General features: G+C 48.0%; 1 protein-coding gene across 1 annotated transcript in view; it reads left to right on the top strand.

The window, feature by feature from the left end:
- Positions 1 to 19,828, top strand: part of Pig-o (phosphatidylinositol glycan anchor biosynthesis class O) — a 43,910-nt gene that overhangs the window by 11,532 nt on the left and 12,550 nt on the right. The window contains exons 6-9 of the mRNA XM_077686436.1: positions 1,985 to 2,185; positions 2,769 to 2,893; positions 13,081 to 13,375; positions 14,639 to 14,858. Coding sequence (XP_077542562.1) covers positions 1,985 to 2,185; positions 2,769 to 2,893; positions 13,081 to 13,375; positions 14,639 to 14,858 — 841 coding nt within the window. The remainder of the gene's footprint in view (positions 1 to 1,984; positions 2,186 to 2,768; positions 2,894 to 13,080; positions 13,376 to 14,638; positions 14,859 to 19,828) is intronic.

Genomic DNA, 19,828 nt, shown 5'->3' with positions numbered 1-19,828 from the left:
TGCGTAAATGCAATGTAGCCGTCTCCCGATAATTCGAAGTCGCTTAGTTGGAATTGTCGGTTAATTGAAAGGGAAGTGAGGATCCTGACAGCTCTGCATGCAATACTATAAAAAAAATGCTCGGTAATTGGACATTAAGAGTCCAAAATATCGGTTAAGCAGAAGTTACTTTTCACTCTAAAGCCTCGAGGCGATTGGAGCATTTGATAAACTTGCTCTTCTTAAAGTGCACAACCAACCAGCTTTGTGTGTGATGAGATGCGTGGTGCACTGGCTAATCTACATTGAAATCATTGAGATAATTCGGCCCCACGAGGCTAGTAACGAAGGTGACATCGATGATGACGGTGAAACTGAGCAGTCACAACCGCAGGCTGCTGATCTAACTGCAGTCCTTGCCCTCGCGCAGCATTTTTTTGCTGCAGAGATTGTGCCGTATATGCCTCATGTGGAACGGCGGGGCCAAGCGAGCAAACCAGCCAGGCAGACATCGGCGGCAGGGCTTGTCTGTTTTAGCTCAACGAGCATCCAACTACTGTGCCAGCACTCAGCTACTGCTCCGTCAGCACTAAACTACAATGGTGATGCCACCTGTAGATGGCCCCATGAAAGTGGGGCAGGCAGTTATGAGTAAGGGGCGGGGTCGCCATCTGTAGGCACCTGCATTAAGCAGTGGTCGTACACGACAGAGAACATTGCAGAATAAGCACTGAGACGCATCTACGGTCTGCACAATTTGCTTTTTGCAGCAAGATTCTGCAAGAAGAAGCAGAGGGCAATTACCGATTTTTTTTCTTCATAAATGGTGTTACATTGATGAAGGTGTCCCCGAACTGACCTCCGTCGCCTCCGTCATGTAGTGGTAGCATGGTGGATGAGCGGCCAGCATAAGTTGCTGCCTTGGTGTTGACGACAAAAAGCCAAAGGCAAACTTAACTGGTTTTACTGCATGGTGAAAGGTGAAGGGTGACGATACAGAAACAGTACCCTTACGGGCGAGGTTACAGCAGTACTCGAGCAGAGCAGGGCTCCTAACAGAAGCCCGATGCGGCCTATCGAATGCATTGTAGACTCGGAGGAACCGTGTATTTATCTCCCGAAGCAGTAACAGTCAAACAGCTCTCCTAGTGCTTTTGCACATGGCATGGAAAGAGCACGGACACACAAACACTCTTTCCCGAATTCATGAGAGCCGGCAATACCATTGAGTCTGAGTGAGGGTGGAAGAGGAGGTCCCATTGAGCGGCGTCCACTGGCAGGTTCAAGTCTCTACATGAACAGTTTGTTTTTATATTTTGTAGCTGCAACAGCTTGAGTCACAGCCAGTGAGGTGCCCGTGCAGCGGTCGTTCTGTGGCATGGCGTAGCACATCCAAGGAAGGCGGGCTTTCTTGCACAGATGCTTCGCCACACTACACGCAGCACGCACGCACAGGGTAACGGTGCTCTGGGGCGGTATTCTCGTAACTGCCCCTTTTGAAAATGTCCCTTTTGAGTCCCTTTCATCGTGACGTACTTCCGGTTAAGCAGTGGGCATTGGCAGTAGGTTTGTTGCGCTTGCGTTACGTCACTTCCGGTTGTTTGCTTTTAGCCAATCAGGGCTCGCCAAAAGGGACACTTTTGAAAGGGACGCAAAAGGGACAAAACTCGAGAATACTGCCCCTGAATCGTAACAACAGTGAGTTTCAAAAAAAAGGTCATTTTTGTTTTTTGCCGTTAATTGGATGTTCGCCTATTTGGAAGTTTTTCACGTTCCTTGTGAACTTCGTATTAATGGGAGTCGACAGTAGTAGCAAGCACAGTTAAAAGTAGATTAAGCTGTAAAGGTTTTTAAAATTTTCCTGTGCTGCTGATGAAATTGAATGAACTGTCTTCTGGGGCTGGGTTTTTATACAGAAATAAGTCGTGCTACCTTTTTGCTGACATTGAGGCTCACTGGAGGCCCGTGTTTGTAGATGCACTAAAATGCTTGTTTTTCACCTCAGGTGTGGGCCACCTTTGACATCCCCCGAATGTACACAGGCTTGGCAATGGCTGTGCTCGGATCATTGCTTCTCGTTTATCTGTGCTGCAAGGAGCATGAAGAAACTGGTGTTCTCGACATACTGAAAAGTCCTACCGGCCCTTGTGTTGTCTGTTGGCTGCTGATGCCCTTCTCAAACAGCTTTGCTGTGGCCGAACACATGGTCAGTGGTTTTCTATACTCAGTAGGAACACAGCGTGTGTAAATGCAATATAGTGCTGCTGCACTTGAAGAGTAACCTACTAAGTTAGCCTACGGTAGGATGTCCACTAAAATGTTGCAAGTTGTGGGATATTTCGAGTGAATAGGTGCCAGAGCGGTGCTCCTTAACTGAAGGAGTGACAAGACCCAGGAATGCACAGCCATTTGCACTGCGCACTTATTATTTGTTTTCACACTTTATGTGGCATACCTGCGCTATAAAGTTTTTGTGTGCATGCTGTCCTGAAGTGTTATCAGAATGCTTGTTGTTTATTCTGTAATGTTTTGTATTTTTAACAGTTATATTCTGCATTGCTGTTAATGCCGTCAGTAATATTACATGACGGTCATTAAGGTTTGAGTTTGTTGCTTCTCCAAAGGCGAGTTTGCCAGGACCTGTAGGTAGGCCTTTTATACAGTGGCGAACTTGCAACAGGTTGTCATATTGGATGGTAATTAAACTGGTATTAGATCCTAAAGATGCTAGCATTCTTGGGGCAGCCATCAGTAACATGCCGTAAATTGTGATGTGGCTTTCATTGCAGGTGGTTTTATACCTCTTTCAAACACTGCTAGCGTCATCAATCCTCTTCAAGGGCCCTGTCACCTTGAGCACAAGCCGGAGCCGTGCCTTGGCGTTGTGTGTGGCAGGCATACTGGCAGCTACAAGGTAAGCACTGGATGCACCACAAGAGTCAGAACACTCGACAAGACATTTTTCTCCCCCCCCCCCCCCCCCCCCCCCCCCCCCCACATCCCACTGCAAGAAGAATGCAGTGATCATTAAAAATAAACCAACTACGAACTAGTTTAGTGGTGTATGACCATGATACAAATAAGGCTACAAGTTACAGTAAGTTGGAACACATATTTGTGCTTGTAGTGAAAATAGTGTTTAAAGCCAAAGAGTTTAAAATGTCAACACTTTTTTGCTCTAGGCAGTATGTGTGGAGTTGTGGTACCCAATCTTATTCTAAATGGCATCTCAGTGGGAGCCTTGTAGGTAGCGCCAAGCAAAATGATAGGCAATGTAAAGTGAAATTTTCGAATCTTTGATAATTTATTTCACATATTCGTTGGGCGACCGCACACATTTCAGCAGTGCAAGAGTATTGGGATGGGTAACAGTATGTGCAGCCTTGTGGGCCCAGTGGCCCTACACACATTTATACGGTGAGTGCGGGCTCTTTCCTAAAGTGTTATGCACGTTCGGCATACAAGCTCGCACAATGTGCCACGCTAGGTGCATGTTGAGTGCATTCAGAGCATAAAACGAAAAGCACCAGTTCCAGTTGGGGAGTGGGAACGCAGGTGGTGAGGTGCCAGTAGCTGAGAGGGATGAGAACAAGTGTCAGGTTTCTAGCTCTGTAGTTGGAGTGGTCACACAGCATGAATAGCTGGAATGAGGGAGAGGAAGTCAGCGGACGGATTACGAGATTCAGTGGTATTCCTGCCAGCACTGGCAAAGGCCACACCAAAGTCTCCAAAGTGAAGCGTGCACTGAAAGTGACTGTGCAGGGACTTGAGCTTGCGTCTCATCTGATACTTCTATATCGAGCTACTCCCATTCTTCAAAGCACTCTTGCCTGATGCTGGATAATTGTGCTGTCGTTCCTGTTTGACCAGAAAATTATGCCTCTCTTCACAAGAGTGTTTGAGGAGTGCTCCGTTCTGCCCATTAGAATTTTCTCCAACCCAACTTCTACTGTCCCCCATGACCCGTGAAAGTGGCAGATAAGACCACCATGGGATTTGCTTCACAGTGCCATAAACTCTCTGAGCTGCACGTTGCTGCCGCTCACCCATTTACTCTCTGCATTTGTGGCATGCTGATTTTAGGCATTTACAGTGCAGTGCACTGTGGGAAGGAACATGAGAGAGGGTAACCTGCACTCTTTAGAACGTCTGCGAAAGTAAACGTGTAGGTGCACACATAGCGAGAGGGCATGCCTGCAAAATTAGGCCTTTGGCACAACCAGGGGCGCTCAGTGCACCATCACAGGTGCTTCTTTTTGCGCACGTGTGAGAAGCATTTTGTGGCGTGGGTGGCCCACTTTAATGATGGACTGCACTGTACAGGATCATGCACACATGGACCCTATCTTACGCAGGCCCAGGTGTGACCCTGCATGACGCAGAGCTTCTGACGTTGCGGTCACAGACACACGTGGGCCCCCATAGAAAGGGGTTTCATGGGTGGGAGTGTTCAATCAGCAGCCCTGCATTTGGTTTGGTTTGGTTGTAATCTTGTTCTGTTCAGTTGCTTTTTTGCACTACGATGAACCAACGCTATCTGGCATCATCTATTACCTTCTTTCTTGATTGATTGATTGTAGGGTTTAACGTGCCGGCACAACGCAGGCAATGAGGCGCACCGTAGTGGAGGGCTCCGGATTAATTTTGACCACCTGGGGATCTTTAAAGTGCGCTGAAATCCCGTACACATGGGCGTTTTTGCTTTTCGCCTCCATCAGAAAAGCGGCCGCTGCGTCCGGGAATCGAACCCACGACCTCATGCTCAGCAGCCCTCCACTACTAAGCTGAATGCCTTAGCCACTGAGCCACCGCGGCAGGTCCCTTCTTCTTTCTCATCTTTTAAAGCAAAGCTTTATACCTCTACCCCCAAGGGTTCTTTCGTGACCGTTGGTGTCAACAGAAAACTCCCGCGAACAAATAAAAGAATTTACTCGCACCACCAGGAATCGAACCTGGAACTAACAGCATAACAAAGCGAGAGCCCGTTGTCTTACCGATTTAGCTACGAGCCCACGCTGAGGCGAGGTAGACAGGTGGTGGACTCACCAAGCTCATCTACGGGTTTACCCCCTGCATTTTCGCTGAATGCCACGTGATAGCGTCACGTGACCTCACGCACCGCTGCGCGCTCTGTCCACAGCACATGTAATGGCCCTGTGCGCGCCTTGCGCGTGTGCTAAGAGTTACAAAAATTAAGGGAAGTTCACACCAATGCATGGCATCTCACTTCTAGGGGGCCAATGTGCTAAAGCCTGCGGCCTCCAGTGTTCACGTAAAAAATCACCGCTCCTTGTCGTCCGCCCTCACACCAAACTACACATCAAGGAACACATTCAAATACTCCTTGATGGCCAGGCCATCCCTACAAGCCCCAGCATCAAGATCCTGGGCCTTCATCTCCAGGCCAACACCAAGAGTGGCGTATCGTTGCAGCGCCTCAAACAGCATTAATAAAATCATACACATGATCAGGCGAGTTGACACCAAGAAGCGAGGCCTCAAGGAATTCGATACCTTTTGATTAATTTAAGCTTTTGTCCTCTTGCGAATCCCTTACGGCAACCCCGTCTTCTTCTCGGCGAGGAGGACATAAAGATGCGTTATATAATGTATAGAAACGCAGTTGAGCAGGCAATTGGTCTTCCCCTGAGTGCGTCCACAGAGAGGCTGCTTAGCACGGGGCTCCACAATTCGGTGGAAGAGCTGATATAGGGCCATCTTTCTAATTAGAAGCTCTGAATGAACAGAACTGTGGTGGGTCATCGCATCCTTCACCAGATTGGCTGGGCAGCACAGAATGTCACTCCGCTTGATGTACTCCCGCACCCACACTCTTGGTGACAAGAACAAAGATGCTCCCTTTGATTAGAAATATGAACCCCTCACACAACGAGGGTCGCCGGCAAGCACGGGCTTAAGCGCTCAACACCACCCTCTGTGGGGATCATGCAGTTATGTACACTGATGCCTCCCAACCTCGAGGGCAGTAGTACGGCATCATCGTGGCTACCTCCAGAACTAGCCTCCTTGCGTGTGCTTCACTCAAGACTCAAGACATGATGGCAGCAGAAAAGGCAGCCATCGCCGTGGCTCTCACTCAACCAGGGGTTCGGAAGGTAGGAACCGATTGCAATAAGCCTACTGGAATTAGCAGTAGGGTTGGGTGTCCCAACGTGAACTGCGTGTGCTAAAAACCCACTCTACAAACGGTTCCATTCAGCTCATCTGGACACCCGCTCACGCTTCCATGGAGGGCGACGAATACGCTCACCAACAAACCTGCGCTTTTACCCCCCGTGCTAAGGAGTTGCGCGAGGACATAATCTCGCTTGCTTCATTCAGGCACATCACCCAGCAATATCGCCTTCAAAGACAGACCCTACCTTTGCCTTACCCTGACCTTTCCAGAGAAGAACAAACTACCCTACGGCACATACAAGCCAGCTCCTTCCCACACCTGACGTGTCTTCACTTAATGCACCCGAATCGTTACGACGCTGAATGTGAATATTGCTCAAAAGTAGGAACACTCTGCCAAATAATCGGGGTGTGCTACTTTAGCCCTGAGCATCCCCCTCTCTTTCCGTCAACTACCCAACAAGAGAAATGGGTGATGCTGCTGTCCAGCCCCTGTCTGCCTACCCAACTTCAGTTAGTGGACAGAGCACAGGCGGCGCGGACTGCATATGGGCTCCAGTGAAGAAGGAAACACTCCCCTTGGCCGAACTCTGCGCCGTTCAGAAATCTGAATAGAAGTATTTCCACGTCCTCCTTCTTTTTCTCGTCGTCCTCCACCGTCTCGGCAGCCGATCTCATCGCCTCTGTCCGCGGCGGCAGAGATGCAGAAGTGAGGTCGTCTAACACCAGGTTCGAGCTTCCTTTAATTTCATAAAAAAGTTTCCACTCATGTGCTACACCAATACAAATCAACCAACCACCGTTCATGCATCATCAGTGATTTAACCTTTCCAAGAATACCTCTTTGAAGTAATAAAGGGTGTGGTTAAGTGCATTTCACTTCCCTCTGGTTTCACTATTTGTAGAGTGACGTGGCTGAATTTAAGAGATGTCGCATGGGTAATCGTTGTGGGTGCCGTTTACAGCTTTGCTTTTCAACCACATCCACAAGGTGGATTGGCGCAATTTTTTCTTTTTCTTTTTCTTTTTGCTTGTATGTACAGTCAAACCCGTCTATATCGAATACTCTGCATCGAATTATCCTGTATATCGAACTATTCCTGGGCGTGGTATAGCTGCAGTGAGAATATATAGCGAAAAATTACGCTTTATCGAACAAAAATACCAGCGGCTCCCGATATCATCATCATCCTATCTACGCCCACTGCAGGGCAAAGGCCTCTCCCATAGATCTCCAATTATTCCGGTCCTGTGCCAACTGCGACCAATTTATCCCCTCAAACTTCTTGATCTCATCTGCCCATCAAACCCTCTGCTGCCCCCGGCCATGCTTGCCTTCTCTAGGAATCCACTCTGTTACCCTTAAAGGAGCCATGAAGAGAAAATACAACTTCGTTTAATTTGAAAGAACTAGGATTCAGTATCTCATTCAGCTCCATTACAGCCAGAAAAGATGTTTTTAACGAAAAAAAAGCAAAAAGTATTTAAAAACTTTCAAATTTTGCGCCACAGTGACGTGTTATGAGCACGTCATACAGGCCAACAATAAAACATAATTTTCAGTGCGTTAACTGCACGTTAGCATTCAAGTGATGCGGTCAAATGGAACTAGAGGCCCCATTACAGACGTCTAGTCATGTGTCGTCGCGACAGGTCAGTTAGGCAGCCGCCAATCGCACAAACAAGGTTCCGTGACGTCATAGAAAAGTTGCGGGAAATTGGCTAGGGGGTCGTGACTGCTTCATACGTTTTCTTTGATATCTCCGTTTTTGTTCGACGATTGCGATGATATTGGTATCATTGTTATCGGGACTAAGCAGTCTTTTTAATAGCGCTTTCCATTGGGCGAACAGGAGCACTTCTAACTGCACCCAAAGTGCTCTCGCGAGTTCTGGCGTCTTCCAGTGGTCGGGCAGGAGCAGGGGCGTTGTGTTTCATTGGTCGATGAGGAGCACTTTTTTGGCGCCGAGAGCAGCCGAGAGCAGTTCCCGGTGCTCCGTCGCCAGCGGCGGAGTAACAGGGAACGCCGAGGAAGTCACGTGACCTCTTTTGCGTCACTTCTGGTTTTATCCCCGGGTGGCGAAGGAAAAATGGCGGAATCCAGCAGCTGCGGTAGTCGCTCAGTGCGTACGGCAGCAGCTAAGCACGGCCGTCTGGACAAGGAATTGCTGCTACTTTTAGATGATGAAAGCACCACAGATTCAAGCGCAAGCTCATCATCGGACAGCAGCAGCAGCAGCAGCAGCAGCAGCGACGACGACGACGACGATTTGACATTGCATGAGTTTATGTTCGAGCACCTGTTCACCCCGCCGGAGCAGCGACCGAAGGTAGAGTCGTATCTAGAAAAGAGGGTGGACGCTGTTATCGTTCGCATATAATTTTTGGGAGACACGATGGTGACCCCTTTATCATGAACATGAACATCCGCTCGGCTTCTTCATTCGTCGCCATGCGGAAGGCACACACAAAATCACCGGCACGTATCTGGCAAAACTGGCGAGGAATAACTGCGTGCGGACATCACAAGCGCGCGAAATGCTCCGGGAAGCGAGCGCGGGAAACGTTTGGTCACATGACTCTTGACATCTCGCCCTACCCCTCTTTTCACTGCTCCCGGAGCAGCGCGAATGTTTCATTCGCGGAACGGAAGCACACGTCCCCGTTACTCCCGTGTGCTGCTCTGGCTGCTCGCTCCACTTGCTCCTGTTCGCCCAATGGAATTCGCCATATTAAACCCAACTTGTATTTTGTCTTCATGGATCCCTTAATGACCAGCGGTTATCTTGCCTTCGTGTTGCATGCCCTGCCCATGCCCATTTCTTCTTCTTAATTTCTACTGATATGTCCTTAACATGCATTTGTTCCCTGACCCACTCTGCTCTCATCTTGTCCCTTAATGTTACACCTATCATCTTCTGTTCCGTTGCTCGCCGAGGCGTCCTCAATTTAAGTTGAACCATTTTAGTGAGCCTCAAAGTTTCTGCCCCGTAGGTGAGCACCGGTAAGATGCAGCTGTCATACACTTTCTTCTTCAGGGACAATGGTAAGCTGCCATTTATTATCTGAGAATGCCTTCCGAATGCACTCCACGCCATTCTTATTCTTCTAATTATCTCTGCCTCATGGTTGGGATCCGGGGTCACAACTTTGCCTAAGTAGATATATTCGCTTATTACTTCCACTGCCTCACCACCTATCTCAAACCACTGTGCTCTCTCGAGGTTTTTTAGCATTACTTTAGTTTTCTGCATATAAATACTTTAGTTTTCCGCATATAAATGTCCTCCGTATGGAGGACAATGGTAGCTGTGGACCCATTGTAGATATCCTCTAGTATTCTTACTAGGGGTGTGCGAATACTCAAATATTCGAATACGAATCGAATAGTACCTCCGCGAATAATTCGATTCGCGAATCAAATATCTATTCGATTTTTCGAATAGTCGAGTGGAGTTTCTGAAAATTCCTTGGCTTTGCGAAAGCGAGAGATGTCAGTGCACGCTAATGCACTGCTGCTACACCGTCTACTCAGCAAGTTTCATCCTAATCGCGCTTTCGACGAGTGCTACTTGCAGAGGCCGTAAATTCTATTTCGCTGCACGGAGTAATCTGCGATTGTGTCGATAAAATCTTTTTTTCGAGCCGTCGCCGTCGACTCTGGCCGCCGTTTTGAATCGTGCGACCGGACGTTTACATGTTAGGGCAGCTTCCGATGAAGACCGGTGCCATTTTGACAGCGCTTGTGTTAATTTAAAATGAAAAAGCGGTTCTGGCTGTTTTTAATGCAGTTGGTGTATGGTTACTGTGTGTTTACTTGTTTTTTAGACCACAGTGGATAGCGCAGGCTTGTCCACGGCGACTGTGACAGCTTTCCTTCCGCTACATATTATTCACGCTTCACGCTGCTTATGTGCTTCCGAAGTGCCTCATCGTGGTCCATGATTGCTTTCGCGTCCTATTGTTCATGCCTGCAAACAGCTAGCTTCTGAGTTATGAGCAGTGCAGAAACTCCAGTGCAAGTCTCTCTCTCTCTCTCTCTCTTGTTTTTATAAATGCATATTGTGCCCGCTCCGGATTCCTGAAGTGCCGCCAATGCGAGTTGAAAAGTGTGTTCTCCGGGTTGAAAATGAATGTCATGTCTCCCGAACATGAGAAGTAGCTTCTGCTTTTGCACAAAAACCTATAAAAAATCGAGGCCTGTAAAAAAATTGATATTAGATATTTGATTCGATATTCGGCTTTTTTTCTGAATTCGATTCGATATTCCAATCGAAAGTTACTACTCGCATTCGCACACCCCTAATTGGGACTCCCAATATATCGAATGCCCAATGCTGCAGAAGTGCCCCCCCCCCCCCCCCCCCCCCTCAAATTGGCTTTCCCTCACGGCGGAAGATAAATGTGGTCGGGACACCCCTAAATGTAGTTTAGCCTGGCTCACTGGCAGCGGGCGGCTCTTTCCCCTTTCCCCTCGCTCTTTCTATCGTGGCTGCGCCGCTGAGTCATGTAGGGTGAGCCGTCGACACCCCCATGCAAAAAATGATCCTGGCCTGCCCACCATGCTTTTTTTTTTTTTTTCGTTTGTTGTGTTTGCATCATTCGCGCTATGTAAGCTTTCTTCCAAAGTGTAGCTTGAGTGGTCAGTGCTAGTGCCACTAAATAAAGGCTTATTTGACGGCTCTAGCTAGTGCGAAGCGGCCGAATTTGCCTTTTGCCATGAAGCTGGCAATCATAAATTGAGCCAAATGCGATAGGAAGTTGGACGTCCTCGCGTTGCATGAGATTTCCAAGAGCACCCTCAGTGCGATCGGCAAAGAGCTTAGATTAACTTTTTCGAAATAGGTTCTGGGCAGATGTTACTAGAGAAACTGCCCAAAATTGCTTCAAATCTGCCACTTGGCTTGAAAATCCTGATGACTTGAAAATCCTGACTTGGAATCCTGACTTGAAAATCCTGACAGGATGACTTCAAAATCCTGAGGAGTGCAACAAAGCCACGGCCGGTGTTGCAAAGGTAGCGAGCTGTTGGATTTTCCGTATGCCGTTGCCGGATTTGTTTGTGTGAATGATGGTGTCCCGACCATGGGAAAGTTTACTACATTGCCAACATCATGCCGAGCGCAAGTAAAAGCAGGTGCAACGAGGAAAGCAACGACGATCCTTCACTCACAACCTCTGAGGTGATTGGTGCACTCGCACTATACTTGGGTGCAAGTTAAGAACGGCAACAGTTGTCGCTGTGCCTCATCACCACAGCCGGATGTGGCTCCGCGCAGCGCAAGTAGTGCGTTACTGGGAATATTTTGGACATAGCACGAGCTGTTTCCGTGATTTTTTGGACTTAATATGCTTATAAGCTACTGCAGCGACGACAAAGATACTACGTGAGAAAAGGCAGACGATATCACGCATTCATAGCAATCTCCTTTCAAAACGCGTGCGCCCTTTGACATCCGGGTCCATTGCTTAGGCGGAGTGATACCGTACATAAGCTATTGCTGTTCTTAAAACTTTTTCCTGAGTATAGTTCAGCCAAAGCCACCTGTATAAACATTGCCTGACGCGTCGCCCGCTTTCCAATGAGAAGGGTAGGGACGCTTAGTTCAGCCACTCCACCGCTATGTGGCGGGCGCCGGCGGACGCTCCGCCTTACGTCACTGCTCGCGAGTCGCGAACACTGCACCCACTTCTACAGCTTGTGTCTGTCAGTTTGCCTCATAGGCGTAGGAGCGCCGCCTGGGGAACGCTAGACAAACTGTAAACTATTTTGCATAGTTTCCGAGAAGCGGCGCTGGCAAGCGGACATGAAAGCATGTAGGAAGGCTACGGAGTGGGAAAGGGTAGGAGAGCGCAACAGGAGAGTGGCTGTTTGGTCATTTTTTGCTCACGCGTTAGTTCTTCGTAAGTGTGAAATGTTGCGGCCTCAACTGCTCCGACACTTTAAAGTGTGGCGAAGTGCATACTGTCTCAGGCAGCGAGGCTGTTCAAGCAGGCCAAGATACATGACTATTTCGTGTGAAAGTATGGCAGTTTCATCTATAGAGATTTTATGAGTGGCATGTACTTTTATGACGTCTAATTCCTTAGGATGCTTATATCGAATGATCCTCTATATTGAACTGATAATCACCATGCATCACTTAGGGCCGTATTCTGAGTCCCTTCTCCACTCTGATTGCTCCCCCCACTTGGCTGAAGGGAAGGATTCCCCATTGCATATGCATGGGGAAATCGATTTCAAGGGCCTGCTCCACTGGAGGCTCGAGTGGAGGAAGGATTCAGAATACCAGGGTTAGCCCTGTAGACTATAAGACTATAAAAATCCCAGCTGGAGGCTACGTAGACACCTCTCTTCTCACAATCCAGGGGCCCCTAGGAAAAATAATGTCCTCCGAAGTAGCATGGGGCACTCCTAGCTTCCAGAGATCACGAAACAAGTTCGTCTGCTCAAGGTTGTTTTTGGAGCAGCTCATAATATAGTGATCAATGTCATCAGGCTCACTGTGTGAGGGGCACAAAAAGGATGAGGCAGTGCTGATTTTATGTAGCCAAGCTAGTTCATGGGCTGAGGCTGTTCTTACTCGGTGGAGCAGACAGGCTTCAGCTGTTGTCAGACCCTTCGTCATGGCAGGCTGACATACTGGTCGCCAGAGCTGCCTAAAGTGCTCGTGAACGGTCTGTGTCTGTATCCGTTGGAAGTTGCACCATGCTAGCACCATCCTTGGCAGTTTGCCATAAAATCAGCTTTGGCAGCCAAATTTATTTTGTAAGAGCGAGTTTACATATACATTCAGTTCAATTGCCTGTCATTGGGGAACCGAAATTTGTTGCGATATTGGGGCATTCATAAGGTTGAACTGCTAATATTGCATTTACATTTAAAAACTGGATGTGTGCCAACCATTGGGACCCTGATGTGCTCGTAATCTGTCCGGCTGGTTGCCTCGCACCCACTCGCAGACTGTCCGCCGTGTTCTGGCGCTGCCGGGAGGAGCACCTGGGGCGTCCCTGTGACGAGAGCCTGCTGCTCAAGAGCCCCTCAGAGCTGCAGTCCAGGGGTCTCGAGCGGGTCCTGGGGGCTTGCGGCTGCGCCCTGCTGCTGGCCTGTGCCGCCTGGCCCGCGCGGGGCGCGGCCCGCTTGACCAGCGCGCTGGCCCAGACAGGCCTGCTGGCTGCCACAGGGGCCCTTCTGGCACACTGGCTGGTGCAGCTCAAGCCGCCAGCCACTGTCCAGGGCCTGCTGGGGTCCCACCAGGTACGTGCCACGGCTGGCTCCCAGATACGGCACCGCATCCGTCTGAAAGGCCTGGGCCACCTTTTTCCAGCTCAAGGAGTGGGTTCGTCTGCGCAACCTGCCACATGCTACCACATTCACAGATAGGGTCCCAGAATATGTCAGCTTTCCTTTACCCTGTCTTCCTTGCTAATCTTCAAGGCAGGGAGACCTCATGTCTCCATTCTTAAAGTTCAGCCAACCGTGCTAACAAACAAACTTTAAGAGAGCTGGGAACCAGTATGGGTGGCAGTCAGCGCTTTAGTCGGGTCTCGGCTGCCAAGCTGTTGTCCACATTGGGCTGTAGGCCCACACAACGTTATTGCAGGTATGAAAAGAAAGTGTAGTCGTTTGTTTGGAACCTCTTCCGTTATATTTACAATGAATGGCATTTCTTCACCCACTTCTACAATACAAGAATTTGCCCGTTTTCAACGACGGCAACATGAAATACTAAGAACTGGAAAATTCCCTGAATGTTTCCAGAGATACCCCTTAACATAGCTGTTTGATAAGAAAGCACTGGTAACAAGTAGAGCTGCTTTCCTTGCAAAGTCACTAGAAAACATTTTCTAGTGACTGCATTAGAAGGAAATTTTTTTCTAATGACCTCCTTGTAGAGGTCACGCACGTACGTGTGCAACACGCATGCGCATGCACACACCCGCACGCACATGCACACGCACACCGAACGCCAAAAGGGGCCATCCCCCAGGCCACACCTGCACTTGCCCCCTCCCCCCACGATGCAACGGGTTTGCTCCCCTCACGACAAAATCCTGCCAGCACCCACCATGCTTGCTGCGTGCTACATGGAATTGAGGTCTATTTTGCTATGACACTTGTACTCCTGTTCAATGCCAGCTATCAAATAGCAAACTTCCCAAGCCTGAGTGGAGTTAGTCTTTATAGCTTGCTGGTATACCTTAGGAACTAATAAAAAAACAGATCATGAAACAAACAAATGCAGTATTAATATAAGTTGCATTTCTTTATTGCATCATCTGTCTGACCTCGGTTTCTTCTTTATAAACATTGTTGGGAGCATGTCACAGGCTTAGTTTCAGCCTCAGGGAGGTCTGGCTATATACAGTTATCCCACAAAGGGGTGTTTCATAGGGGGCACCAGCAAGTAGGAACTTGTTCATTGGGCTCCTGGTAGTGTAGCCTCTGTTTTTCTTACCTTCCCCTTCTGGTAACAGTGGGGAGGGCAAGTATTTCAAGCCGGTACTCTCTGTTGCCCAGGAGCTGCTGCCCAACACGGCAATGCTGGCCAGCCTGGCCCTAATGGTGCTGGGCACGCTTCTGCCGCCTGCTCAGCCGGGACACGGGGTGAGCCTGCTGCCTGCTGCCACGTTGTTGTTCCTGTTCACTCTGGCTGGCGAGAGCTACGTTCCACCACTGTGCCTTGAGGCTGCTGCACTCTGGGGCCTCATCAAGCTGTGGTCTTGGCTGCCTCCCACTGGTAAGGGTCTCCTTGGACAGTGTTGCGTAATGAGGCTGATCACCTGGCATGCCGCTTCGAGCATTGGGCATTGTGTTTCGCTTGGCGAAGGCTGGCGCAAAGCCAAACAACTAAACTGCGATAGGACAGAGAAATTTTTTCCCATCACCTCCTTTACTTCTTCAATGCCTGTGGCGTCGTTCCAGTTCCCATTGCTACCAGATCGCCGACCTATTTGACTTACCCACTGCACGGTGGCGCAAGTGACTGATCCTCAGTTGCGGTAGCGGCGTCAGCTGATGCCGGGTTTGTGTGCGTGATTTTGCTTTCGTTTGAAGTACAATCTAAGATAAAATTTGTTTGCCTGTGTTTTTGTTGTCATTTTAGGTAACTTTGCTCTTTTCCAAAGTGCTTTATTGCACAATCATTAAATGAACAGTTTGTGTTTTGCTCGTACAGTTTATCGGCCTGCTTTAATTGTATCGGTTTTGTCGCTCTTTGGTGGATTTATTGGCTACTTCTAATAGACAACTGCAGTTCCGTATATGTAATCCGTTTTCTTCGCAGTTTGCTGCTCTCATATGTTCTGATAGTTGCGTTTCCACACATGAAACAGCTGTGGAGAAGCTGCCAGTCTCATTGGGCAATGATATTGAGACGGACAACACACATATGTTTATCACAAATTCAAAGAAATGAAATGGTATCAGACAGCTTAATTAAGAACAGTTATAAATGAGCAGAATTGAAACAGATGTGAAAACAAAAGTGTGAGTTGTTACGTTACACTGCCAGTATGTATATGCCAGTATGACGGGCAAATGCATATAGATGTGAAAACCAGAGTACGAGTTGTTACGTTACACTGCGAGTACGTGAGAGGAGCTTTGTGCAATATATATCCTTCTCACGGCATTCTCAGTCATATCAAAATGCATGGTTGGTCAGCAGCGGCTTGATAAACTTTCTACGTATGAGTTCCTCCAACTCTCGCCGATGACCTAGCTTGGTCGAGATTTTCACACACTAGGACTGGCATTGATGTGATGAGCACACTGTGTTTCACAAATGCTTCTTGGGCTTCGTGAGCTACCAAAAATCCGAAAGAAACGCGTCAGAAAACTTCTTCAAGGCATGTAGCAGTTGCACTAGCTGCTGCGTTGGATATCTTGCTGGTGCGGGTTCCTGCTTTCTCTCTCTCTTTTTTATTTTTTTATTTATTTTTTTTTTTCCCCGAAGCAGACATCGCTTCTTCCTTTTCTTTTCAGGGCCGGCCTGATGTAAGAAGGGTAGTGCGTGAAAACACTAGGTACAGCATCTTGCGTCCTTTCGTGTCACTTGGAAAGTCCTCCGGGCGAAAGTGCAGACTGCAAACCACTGAGGAATTGGACATTGAGTTGGGTTCCCTTTTCCTTCTAGAGTTCTTTACACTTTGTGCTTTCAGGGATTCATTCACTGAGAACTCACGGTAGGAGATATCCGGATCCTTCTTCCGCACGCTGCAGAATGGGATGCAAAAACATCGCATTCTTCGGTTTTAAATTTCACGAGCAAGTCATTGTCGCTTGATTAGTGGGCAGGTATTACTTACATGAATTTAGCGGCAGGTATTCTTGCAGATATTGTAAAAATATGATGTACCATAAAGAGCCATTCACTGGCAAAAAGCAGGAATGCTCAGTGCGTGGTTTGCCCACGAATCGTCTGCTACCATACGACCTAGTGGGAGAGGATCAGTAGTGAGAGGATCGGGGGGTGGCGCCACCACGCGGAATTCAGACGCAGTGGGAGAAGGCAACGCGGGCTCGCTTTGGGGTGACGCCGCAGGCATTGAAATAGTAAAGGAGGCGATGGTTTTTTCATGCCTCGACTGTCAGTGCTGCCCTTTAGTATACCCTCTAGCTGTACTGTACTATAATATTGATGCTCCAGAGGCTAGTCTGATGGGGAAGCTCATCCTGCTAGCCCATCATCACCATCATCATCAGGTTATTTATGTATTTATGTGCAGTGCAGGACAAAAGCCTCTTCCATAGACCCCCAACCACTCCTACCCTGCGTTGTCTGAATCTATTCTTTGCCCCCAGATGTCCTTGTCTCGCCCCTCCATCGAATTATCTGCCTTCCCCCACTTCTAGTTCCTTCTCTCGGCAGCCATTCTGTTACCTGGATGGTCCACCGGTTGTACTTCTCTGCATTGAAGGCTCTGTTCAGCTCCCCTTCTTTCTGTTAATTTGAGTGGGATGTCTTCCAACTGAGAAAAAACAAAGAAGAAGAATGCAATAACTTAGGCTGTATTTTCACAGAGGAAGGTGGAATGATTATCTTCGCTGGTAGCATCACAATCGACAAAGCAAATACACATTTGGCTCAACTGCAGCCTCTCTTTCCCCACACGGAGCAGACAGGGAGATACCTGCTAGTTGCACAGCAGCAATTTGAATAGCTAGAGCTGTATAAGGGACATATTTGTCGTGGAAATGGGGTTGTTAGTCACATGTAACTAGGAAACGGTGCTTTCTGTTGAGCATAACTTAGATTAGTCCATCATTAAGTGAAAATAAAACACATTTGTCAGTGCTGGGGAAAATTAATACCCCTGCTGAATTGCCTCTGATGCGAGAACTGTAACATTGGGCCACAGCTGCTGTCTATAATACAAGTTCAACTGCAGGGCTTCGTACACAAGCTTTGCGGACTATTAGAGTCCGGGAAAAACAATTCTTTCCATGGTTCTGTAAGCTTTCTCTCAACTGAAAACAGCCACGGCAAAATGCAAGTTCCTGTAGAAAGACCCAGAGTGCCATCCGGTGTTAAGAAGAGAAAACTACTCCAGGTGTATTGCCTCATGCCCAAACATGGTATGGAACACGAGTGCTCCGTTGGCTACCTAGCAAGTGTTGATTTGAAGCATTCAAATTGCTTTGAAGGGGTTGTGAAGAGAAAATGCTTTTGTCTTTGCTTAATATTGTCTGTTTGAACGACCTTTTCAGAACATAAATTCCAAATATTTTCCTAATTCATTTCTTCTGGAATTTAGGAGACACCTTTGAAATTCTCGTTTTGAGGCGCATCGCAAGCGACCATGCCCGCAAAGTCAGGCGGCAGTGCAACTACGAGTGACGTCACAGTAAGAACATTCGACCCTTAAACTTGCTTAATTAAACGCTTTTTGTGTATATTTTTCAGTACAGCTGCAAACCCGATATTTTCAAAATAATGCATCCTTTACTCGTTGTCATAAACAGTTTCCTTGTGACCGGTGCCGCGACCACCCCAGTTATCTGGCAACCATTGTAGCAGAACTCAGACCTACTGGCTGTTCATGCGGTTTGTAGCCAGTCTCCCTGCTGAAGTTCACATTGTTTTGCCGAATTCTCCTCGGAATCTTGTCTTTTTTGTATCAAGTGGCACAAAACCGCTAGAGCAGGGGGGGGGGTGCTCTGTGTGTGATTCGAACTTGCGACCGCCGGGCCAGCCCAACGTTACGGCCAGCCTGCATTGAAGTCAGACACCTTAGCCACTACAATATCGACGTGAGAAGCGCACACGGTAGGAAACTGCAGCATAAAAGCCGCTTAAAATTTGTAACCCAGCACTCTAACGTGTTTTCATAAATTCTAATCAACTCAGAGCTTTAACCGCCAACTTACTGTTGAACATTTCTGCAGTAAGCTAAAGGGGAGCATATCCAATCAACGAAACAACGTTAACGGCATTGTTCATTAGAAGAAACAGGAAAGCAATCGAACTGCATGATGGTGGGACTCGGCGACTCGGCGCTGTATCACTGCTTCTCGCTAGTTATTTTTGCACTTGATCAGTTCCGACTACTCAAAGTTCCTTTGATAAATGTGTTTATGTTGTAAATTCTAATTTTAAGCTTTCGACCATTTATTGCGTCAGGTCAGGAGTTTGACGTTCACGCAACTCACATTACAAGCTACGCGAGACAGACGTCTGCAAGCTTGTGCAAAAATACCGGCTAGCAAAACGGCAGTTTAGACCCGTGCAAAACAGCGTCAACAGTTTACAAATACCGAGTTTACTTTAAACGGGGTTACTTCTGCCCGCGCCACTTGCCCGCGTTGTTAACTGAAAGTGCGACTATATTGATAATCGTATCAGAGATCAGACACCTCCCGTTCAGTTGCAGGGCGAGTTTCATCATGGCGCCGATGTTGCAGCTTTATCTGACCCTTTGCGGGCCCACTCTGTGCCGACATGTTGTGCAGACGAACTGTGATTGGCTGCTTAGCAAGACGTCACTTAACGATTCACGAGTTGAGGAGGAAAGCCTCGGTGAAACCGTAACTGCATTTCTTTTTCTATTTGCCGATATTGGGCAACAAAACGGGTGTGCATTGTTTGTTTATCAAGGTTCCACAGTTATAAGTACCCACACAACACATTTCTTTTTAAATCTCTTCACGACCCCTTTAATAGCACGCCCTGGCATCAACGAAGACTGTACACTGTATTGAGCACAAGATAAAGCACTACCAGAGTCCTTCAATGCTTTTCTGGTCACGAAACTCCGCCCGGAGGTTGATATAGAGGCAAAATCTCTCGCTAGCGGGCGCCACCCGTCGTAGGGGGGCCACAAGCCGCCGCCAGTGCTGGGCTTGTATGCGCACTACTGCCGACGTTTCGACGCGATTATGTGCGTGCTGTTCTTCCTGTTACCTTTTCTTAAACGTCTCTGAACGCATCAATGCCACCAGATAAATAAGTCGAAACGGGATCCAGTGTCGACGACGAATGAGACCTGTTTACTTTGGAACGCACGCGTAGTTTGCTTGGGAGTGCGGGCCTACCTAATAAACAGCAGCGCATTTAAAGTGTTCTCACACCACGCGATAACGCATTGTGTTAATATTTACCTCATAGCCCAATTATATGCGTACTTACGATGCTTCGAAGCGGTACGTCATAGTTCGCAAGTGTTGAAAGATGATGCTCACGCACCATGCTACCGATGCGAGCAACTA

The sequence above is a fragment of the Haemaphysalis longicornis genome, unplaced genomic scaffold (genome assembly GCF_048455015.1).
Source record: "Haemaphysalis longicornis isolate Haplotype H1 unplaced genomic scaffold, Haemaphysalis longicornis Haplotype H1 scaffold_1, whole genome shotgun sequence".
Lineage (NCBI taxonomy): Eukaryota > Metazoa > Arthropoda > Arachnida > Ixodida > Ixodidae > Haemaphysalis > Haemaphysalis longicornis.
Note: the sequence above shows the minus strand (reverse complement) of the source record. Positions and strands in the feature narration are given on the sequence as shown.